Here is a 9,372-nt window from a genome sequence, read left to right on the forward strand (position 1 = left end):
ATGTCTGGGAGAAGTTGGAGGACATGGAAAACCATAGCTGGTGGAATAACATCCATATCGTGGGAGTTCTGGAGGGAGTGGAGGGACAGGATATGGTGGAATTCCTGGATGGGCTCTTTCCGAGTCTGCTTGACATAGCAGGCCATAAGCTGGAAATCAAACAAGCTCACAGGGTTCCGGTTCGGCAATCCGCGGAAGGAGACAGGACCCGATCAATTCGGCCAAATTTCTGAGATCATCTGTGTCATGTCAGTGACGCTTCACAGGATGTGTAAATATCTTGGTCTTACAGATATTTGGAGACTTTTGAACCCATCTAGTAGGGACTATAAAATGTTTTCTTCAGTCCATAAGATTTACTCTAGAATAGATTTTTATTTATATATATATATATATATATATATATATATCTAAGTCCCTAATTTCATCTGTTGTTGATTGCTCAATTGGAAACATCCTGGTGTGTTTAGAGGTGTTGCCACATATGGAGAAAAAGAAATCATATAGTTGGCGCTTTAATGCATCCCTTTTGCAAAATCCTGAATTCCAACAAATGCTTAAGGCTGAAATCAATGTCTATATGGAGACCAACTGGTCCTCAGTATTCTCTGTGGGCGTGGCTTGGGAGGCACTTAAGGTGGTTCTAAGGGGCCGGATCATTCAGTATGCCTCATTCACCAAAAAATCCAGAGCACAAGAACTCGTGGAATTGGAAGGGAATATTAAAAGTGCAGAGGCAGAGCTGAAGAGCCAAATGACGTCTAATGGCCTCAGAGAATCGACCTGATTGAAATACAGATATAATACTATTTTGTCACATAAGGTGGAGTTTTGGAAATTCATACTTTGAGTCAGGTGACAAAGTAGGGAAGCTTCTGGCTAGATATATAAAACAGAGAGAGTCTTTTTCTACCATTCCCTCAGTTAAATCTGCTGGTGGTGAAATATTTACCTTGGCCATTGATATTAATAATGCTTTTAAAGAATTCTATCTTGATCTCTATAGTTCCACGTCTTTGTCTACTGATGAAGATATTAGAAACTTTGTGGAAACATTAGAACTTCCTAAACTGACAACTGAGCAAAAAAATTAGCTTGGCAAGGTAATTAAGGCCTTGCCTACAGGCAAGGCTCCAGGGCCAGATGTCTTTGCAGCTGAATTTTTTAGATCTTATGTAACAGAACTGGCTCCACCTTTGCTAGAAGTTTGTATGGAATCATTAAAGAATGGAACGCTTCCGCCAACCAGGTACAAGCCCGGATCAGTCTAATTCTTTAAAAGGACAAAGATCCAAGCGAGTGTAAGAGTTACCGTCCAATTTCCCTGATCCAGCTAGATGTTAAAATATTGTCAAAAATTTTGGCTAACCGATTATGACATCTCTTATACATATAGATCAGGTGGGGTTTATTCGGGGCCATAGCTCTTCTGATAACATTAGGCGTCTCATCAATATCATGTGGTCAGTGGCGAATGATCAGACTCCGGTCGCTGCCATCTCGATCATCTTGATGCCGACAAGGCGTTTGATTTGGTAGAATGGGATTATCTTTTTAAGGTTTTGGAAATGTACGGGTTTGGGAATACTTTTATTGGTTGGATTAAGTTACTTTATAGACACCCGGTAGTGGCGGTACAAACAAATGGATTAATTTCAGATTATTTTACTCTGGATAGGGGCACCCCGCAGGGTTGCCCTCTTTCCCCATTATTGTTCTGGATCCATTAGCAGCTGCGATAAGAAAGGAGGATGATTTTCCAGGGGTGGTGGCGGGAGGTGAGGTATATAAGCTTTTGCTTTACGCAGATGATATTTTATTATTCGTCTCCAAACCTACTAGATCTATACCTTGCCTCCACAGAATTATTAATTCCTTTTCTAAGTTCTCAGGATACAGAGTTAATTGGTCTAAATCCATAGCTTTGGCTCTGACAGCGTACTGCCCAGTAACGGCTTTTCAGCCGGGTGCCTTCCAGTGGCCCACACAGGGCATTAAGTATTTGGGTATTTTATTCCCAGCAAATTTGTGTGATTTAGTTAGAGTTAATTTTGACCCTTTAATTAAAAGGTTTTCGAGTGATGAGGGCAGATGGGCTTCATTACATTTATCTATGATTGGGAAGGTTAATATTATTAAAATGAATTGCATTCCAAAATTCAACTACCTGCTACAATTTCTCCCTATAGATGTCCCCCTCTCTTATTTCAAGTAATTTGGTAGCATACCAAAGTCCTTCATTTGGAATGGTAAATGTCCCAGATTACATTTCGTTAAGTTGCATAGGCCGACTGACAAAGGTGGGCTAGGCCTACCCAAGATTTTGTTTTATTATTATGCATTTGGTCTCAGACATTTGGGTCATTGGTCGCTTCCACCTGAGAGAGCCCCTCCCTGGTTTTGTATTGAACAGGAATTTCTTGCCCCTATTTTGCCATTGCAAAGCCTTTCTATCAAACTAACCGGAGAAGTTAAGTCACACCCGTTATCTCGCATTTGCACGCTGTATGGACAAAAGTGTCCAGAGTGTTTAATTCAGACATTTATTTAAATGTTGCTTCGAGCATATGGCTGAACCCAAAGTTATGTATTAATAAATCCCCTTTCTGCTGGACAGAGTGGATTGTGAGGGAGGTTAATATGCTTGGTGACCTATATGAGAGTGGAGTGTTGAGATCCTTTGAAAATTTGGTTCAACATTTTGGGATTCCCAGGTCTCAATTCTTTAGGTATTTACAGCTGCGCCACCTGCTTTGTACTATTTTTGGGAGTAGCATACAACCCCCTAAAGTGGCAGATACTCTGGAAGTGGTGATTACTGCTTTTGGAAAAGGCCATGAGGCATTAGCGTATTACTCCCTGCTAATTCAGAGTCTGGGGGACGTAGCTTTAACTTCTCTCAAGAGATTATGGGAGAAAGATTTAAACATGGTATTGGAGGAGGGCGTGTGGGCTAGGATTCTAAAAAACGTCAAGTCTGCATCTAGAGATGCAAGGGTGCGCCTTATGCAATTCAAGATTTTACATTGATTCTATTGGACCCCCTCTAGATTGTATAGGCTTGGTCTTAAAGACACACCCACCTGCTGGCGATGCCAATCAGAAGATGGGGACACAACTCATGTTTTTTGGAGATGTGTTAAGATCCAAGAATTCTGGTGAGGGTTCAGAATTTTATGTGTGACGTATTGGGCTCTCAAATTTCATTTTGCCCCAGACTCTGTATTTTAGGCGATGGAGCGGTCATTAGTATAGTGGATAAATACATAAGAAATTGGGTCCTAGCCAGCGTCATGATCGGTAGACAGATCATTCTGAGGGGATGGAAGTCGGCTGGTGCAGCCTCATTTCGGGAGTGGTGCACGGAGATGGGCAGGGTGGCGGCATTTGAGGAGATGTCAGATAGAAGGCTAGGCAACCTGGGGGTGTTTAACATGAAGTGGGGCAGCTATCTGAACTTTTTGGAAGGCTCTCGGGGAGGGGGAGTGGAGAGGGATTTATAGTTTAAATGTGTGTGTTATTATTATTGTTTTATATATATATATATATATAATATATATATATATATATATATATATATATATATATATATATATATATATATATATTTTTTGTGTGTGTGTGTGTGTGTGTGTGTGTGTGTGTGTGTGTGTAATTTGACTTTGACCACAGGGATGTTTGTTGGGGGTCAGGGTGGGTTTGGGTATTGGGAGGGGGAAGGGGAATAATGGGGGTTAAAAGTTGATTCTGTGCATATATGTTTTGCTTTTCTGTTTCATTTGTTAGAATCAATAAAAAGTGTTAATCAGAAAAATAATGCATTGGCAATGTACACTCAAGTTATCTTGCCAATGAAGCTTAATTTGAATTGAATCTGCCTATTTGATACATTTATTACAGTCCGCTGTAAAACACCAGAAGATTTTTCCCAACTTTAATTACAGCTATCCACTGATTCTATGGCATGTATACATATACATGTATCAAAGATTTATACCTGTAAAAATGTGTCCAATTAACTCTATCCGTAAATATTTAAATAATTAAAATAAACGATGTCTAACCAATTTCTTGCAAGTTCTTGGAGACAACGTATAAAGTAAATATATTTATGATTATATTTAAATTTGTATTTTAATGTACCATGATTAATCACAGTTAATCTCGGAAAACTGTGCGATTAATTAGTTTAAAAAACTTTATGGATTCACAGCCCTAAAAAATACTATTGAGAATAAATAAGAAAAGACCCACACACTGCAGTTGCTTGCAAAAAGTACTTGAAATGTATTAATACAGCAATGTTTTGATCATGTGACCTTCGTCAGGCATTTAGCATAAATTTCACACAAAAAAATTCAGTGCTGACAGTCGATTCAAATTTTTAATCGGGATTAATCGTAGATTTTGTAAGTGCTAAAATTTGACTCTTCACTGTATATTCTTCTTTTCCTGTCAAAATGCATTATTTTCCTTATTAGGAAAGACAATATGTAACAATGTAATGCTTTATTAACATTTTCTCAACAAAGCCTTCCACAGTATAAAGATAGAAATGCACTAAAAAAAGCACCAATTCAAGTAACATTAAAAGTTTCCCAAAGTCTAAGTGCGAGTTTGACTAATTGAAAGAACTAGTCTCCACATAGTTTGCATTTGCATTGCAATGGGCATGAAATCTCTTAAACTCTCATCCTCCACAATATTAATCAGCTGGTAGACTGTGGCTATTCACTTTGCTACAGCAATTGTGAAGCTGTGTTTATGATTCGAGTCAGGGCATCAGCACCAGCATCAAGTGTCACTTTGAACTCCACATTAAAAGCGCTTGCAGACTAAAGTGTCTCATTCTGCATTTTGGTGATAATTAAGACTTGACGTGCTTCTTGTGGTAATTAAAATGTACCTTACTTAGGCTGAAAAATACTTGATTACTGTCACAAGTTACATCTAGGCTTGTTTTGTACACCAAATAGCGTTAAGAGCTCCTTTCCCCTTCACTTTATCTCTGACACTGAATCACTGCTATGTGTGTTTGTGGTGTGTGCATCAGTGTAATGACTCCAGACAGACACATAGCAAATACTCCGCCCTTCCAACCAGTGTTTATGCTGGTTTATGCTGTATTAACGGTAAATGCCTTAATTGCGAGTACGAAAAATGTATGCGTTTAACTTTTTTAATTAATCGCACGTGTTAACGCATTAACTTTGGCAGCTCTAATTTTTTTATAACAAGAGCAGTGTGTGGGGTGAACTAATGAACGAAGCAGGTAATAGGAAGAATTACTGTACATCAGTTATTTATTGAATGCTGTTTTAACTGTAAATGTTCCTGCTGTGTTTCAGAGGCAAGTCTCCAGAGTGGTACAACAAAGCTTTCGGCCATCTATGTGCTACTGAAGCTGCCAATATTCGCAATTCCTTCCAGGCTTTGGATCCCGAGGGCCCAGAGACCAAAATATAAATGATATAGTTAATCAACAGGACTGATGGTGGACCACTGGAAATAAAGTGGAAAGGATGGATTCAAGAGAGCGGAAGAAAGTGAATGTTTTCTTTCGCCCCTAAACAACAACAAACTGTCATTTTAGAGTGTTTTATAATGCCCTAGGGCATTTGATGTACATTTATTACCTGTAAATGTATGCGGCTGTTCACAACTGCCACTTTTGAAATGTTGGCATTTATTGTCCTTTGTTTTGGGGAATGTGTAGAGAAGTGAGAAATGATGGATGGAGAAAGTGACAGAGACAGACTCCACAGCAGCCATGAAGCCATGCCTGTAAAAAATCAGTTAAATCTCCGCTTCCTGTCGTCCAGACTTTACCACAGCTCTGCTTTGAGTCTGACCAGCTAACAACAGCAGACATCTTTAACTAGCACCTTTAGAGCATTGCTTACGACAAACACAGAGCAGATGTGAATGACAAGCAACCTTACGCTAATCAAAACACAGCAGGTCTGTTTAGTTTTACTAAGTGCTACATGTCGCATTCATAACAAAGCTAAATTATTGCATTCTTACGAAGTTCGGTACATTATTCTCTACTCTCTAAACTTTTTACATTTATTTAAAAGTGTATTTAGGTGTTTAATCCTGAGTCATCTGAATGAAGCTAGATTTACAGTACCAGTAACTGTATTTAATTATATTTTTACGGTTCTACCCATGTGACGTATTGATGTGTAGTAATTACTAATGATAATATACCTGAATAACCCACAATATTTCAAGGTTCTGTTTTAAGAAATGTTTTGTTTATCGTGTTACTTGATTTCATTGTCCCAAGCAATAATGTCTTTTCATGATAAATGCTTCAGTATTGGGCTCTTTTGACAATGCAAACTTAATAAGTTAAGACTAAGAAATCAAGCAAAATTTTAAATAATAGCAAATAACATAGACGCTGCAATGTTTGTTGCAAGTACACAATATTTAAAGCATTATTATAATTATTATTATTGCTGTCATTGTTATATGTTGCTGTGTTACTCTCTACAATGTCTAGGACATTAATTCATTTCACTGCTTCTAAGAAGCATGTTCACAAAGCTGTACATTTGTGTTTGTGTGTGTGTGTGTGTGTGTGTGTGTGTGTGTGTACTGTACATGTGTAGATACAATTCAGGGTGTATATTTTGTACATAAATGAGGCTCATTGAAAGGTTTATCTGCTTTTATGCTGTTTTTCATTGTATCGAAATATATTGTTTGAAATGTCATGTAAAAAATTGCAAGCTGGTTTAATCCCATGCTTGTTTAGTGCTGTTTTAGTGGGAACAGAGTAAATGGGTTTGACTTGAGCTCAATGGCATGCGGAGGGTGATATGTCATAACTCCAAACGTAGTTTTAGAGCAGTGAACAGGGTGATTGGAGTCCCAAACATTTGGGGAAAATAAAACCTCAGTGGAATTTACAGTTCCCTTACATCTCAGTACACTTGACATTGTGTCACTAAGCTGATGCATATGGGCAGTGTCCTTCTACATGACCTAGCTGACACCTCTACAATAAGGGCAATTCTAAAATTGGCTATGGTGTTTGAGCCCGGCTTTTAGGTGCGAAGCTGTCTGCTATAAAACGGGTGCGCAAACACCATTCCTCAGAATTTTGTTCTTTCACGACAACGATTCATCTCTCGTCTAGAAGCCCTCTACTACTTCGGCATCAACATACACGAGTCAGTGGCCGGGATCTTTATGGTAACGGGAAGACTCTCCACTCCCTTGCAGTGTTCTGGTGAATATTTACTCCGCCTTGACGCTTTGCTGGTGAACGGGCCACTTCAGCTTCCTGATTCCCTGCAGTGCTTCGGCAGGAGTTTTGTATCATTATAAGCTATTGTGTGTATATATATACCGCTTACGTGTTCACGTCTTTTTAGAGATGTCGTTCTGTAAGTGTTTTCTTTTCACATCCCGCAGTCAGATCAGTATGAGAGCTGCATTCACTGTCTGGGCCGTGCCCACGCAGAGACAGTTCTCATAGAGACAGACTGCCCTCACTGTGAGGGCATGAGTCTCAAGACGCTTCGCTTGGGAATCACCCTCATTCTGAGGGACGGTTCAGCCTCACGCGCCCACCCGCCTCTTCTGTGACTCCCGAGGGATCACACAAGGAGGCATGGCGGGGCCGCGAGTTCGAGCAGGATGAATTTGAGCTGGACCTCGTGCCGGCACACACCCTGCGAGCCCCTCAATCTCCATGTACTGTGTCTATGCTGATACAGTATGTGGGTGACGAACTTCGGCCATCTGTAGGAGTGCGCTGTGTAGGAGTGCATTTTATGCGCTGTCTCATCACATTCGGTGGTTCTGACACTGGGGATGATAATGTTATGTCTCTCGCTGCATCTGGCAAGTGGTCAGTGGATGACGCTGCCGCCCCTTCCCCCAGCAAGGGTGAGGAGCGTGCACGCGCCACTGAAAAGGAGATGCTTTGCGTCCTTTCAAGGGCGGTCGAAGAGCTCGGTCTCGAGTAATCATTGGCAAGTGAATGAGCATCCTGGTGTTTTTGGATCGTCACATCTGGCTAACCCTCATGGAAGTGCATGACGCCGGAAAAGCTGCTCTATTTGATGCTGCGGTGTCTCCAGCCAGCCTTTTCGGAGGCTCTGTGGATAGATTTGCTGAGTGCTACATCACGACTCAGCAACACTCACAGGCTATGAGACATTTTATGCCAAAACGGAGCAGTACTTCATCACAACTGGCTCGGGCCAGTGCCCGGCTAAAAACCCCACACCAGCCAGCCGCTGGTAAAGCCACACAAGCTGTGGCCCAAAGGAAGGCAGCCGCCTCAGCACAAGCCCCGCGCCGATGGGAAAAAAAAACCCACGCAGCAAAAGCGATCCTGACTCACAATGCTGTTCCCCTCTTTCCCACTGCTGTTTGTCGGGAAAGGAATATTGTTGTTCATAATGTTGTTCAATAGGTTGTTTTCTGTGTCTCATATTAATCAAATGCAGTAAAGTTTGCACATTATGCACAACCTCTTCCCAATGGTGAGCAGCGCATTATATCATGTATGAACATACAAAGGTTGCAAAAGAGTACAGCGCTCACACAAGACACTCCCATTTTTTCAATAAGGCCTTTCCCACTTCATAGCCCACCCAATGGTGAGCGCCGCATTATATCATGTATACAAGGCCGTAACCATGTCTTGAACATTGTGGGGGACCAAACCATTTTGGGTGTTGAGGTCACAATATAATGGTCCTCTTTGGTCTTTTAATATAGTAAAGGCGCTGAATGCAGTAATTTTCTGAATAAAGGCTTGAAATGGGATAAAGGCCCAAAACTGTATAATTTTTCGTTTTAAAAGATACATATATTTTTAAAGTTCACACAGTACAAGACAAACACTGTGTCTGCATTGCTAGCAATTTGCCTGTTTCAGTCGTCTTTTCTTTCTTTTTTGTGCTGTCTCAAATAAAAGATGAACATAATTTGAATTTCTTTTCATCATTGATGTATCTGTAAAATAACATGACTGTGTCAGCTGGCTAGCAAAAAGAAAATACATAAAATTATTTACTGCCCTCAAGTTGTCCCTCATTGTTTTTTCCTCCCAGTAGAATCTTAACACAATATTTTCTTCAAGAATCCTAACGCTGCTCTTTTCCATTCATATTGACCACTGCTGTCAAGGTCCAAAGAGAAAAAAAAATCATTATAAAAATACCATAAAAGTAGTCCATACAACACACAGCTGTTGTATGGCCCCAGAAAGCTTGGAACATAGTCCACTTGTCATTAGGGCTGCAACTAACGATTATTTTGATAATCGATTAATCTAACCATACAACTATTCGGCGATTATTGCAATGATTATTCATTAGCTCTTAACCGATTATTCAGCTTTGA

The 9,372-nt window shown here is 40.2% G+C and overlaps 1 protein-coding gene across 7 annotated transcripts in view; it reads left to right on the plus strand.

Moving 5' to 3' along the window:
* Positions 1-9,052, plus strand: part of LOC127433691 (stAR-related lipid transfer protein 13-like) — a 68,183-nt gene extending 59,131 nt beyond the window's left edge. For all 7 annotated transcript variants that reach the window (XM_051685789.1, XM_051685793.1, XM_051685788.1 and 4 more), the window contains one exon: positions 5,349-9,052. In XM_051685789.1, the coding sequence (XP_051541749.1) occupies positions 5,349-5,466 (118 nt within the window). In that variant the 3' untranslated portion in view covers positions 5,467-9,052. The remainder of the gene's footprint in view (positions 1-5,348) is intronic.
* Positions 9,053-9,372: the final 320 nt, after the last annotated feature.

The sequence above is a fragment of the Myxocyprinus asiaticus genome, chromosome 43 (assembly GCF_019703515.2).
Source record: "Myxocyprinus asiaticus isolate MX2 ecotype Aquarium Trade chromosome 43, UBuf_Myxa_2, whole genome shotgun sequence".
Lineage (NCBI taxonomy): Eukaryota > Metazoa > Chordata > Actinopteri > Cypriniformes > Catostomidae > Myxocyprinus > Myxocyprinus asiaticus.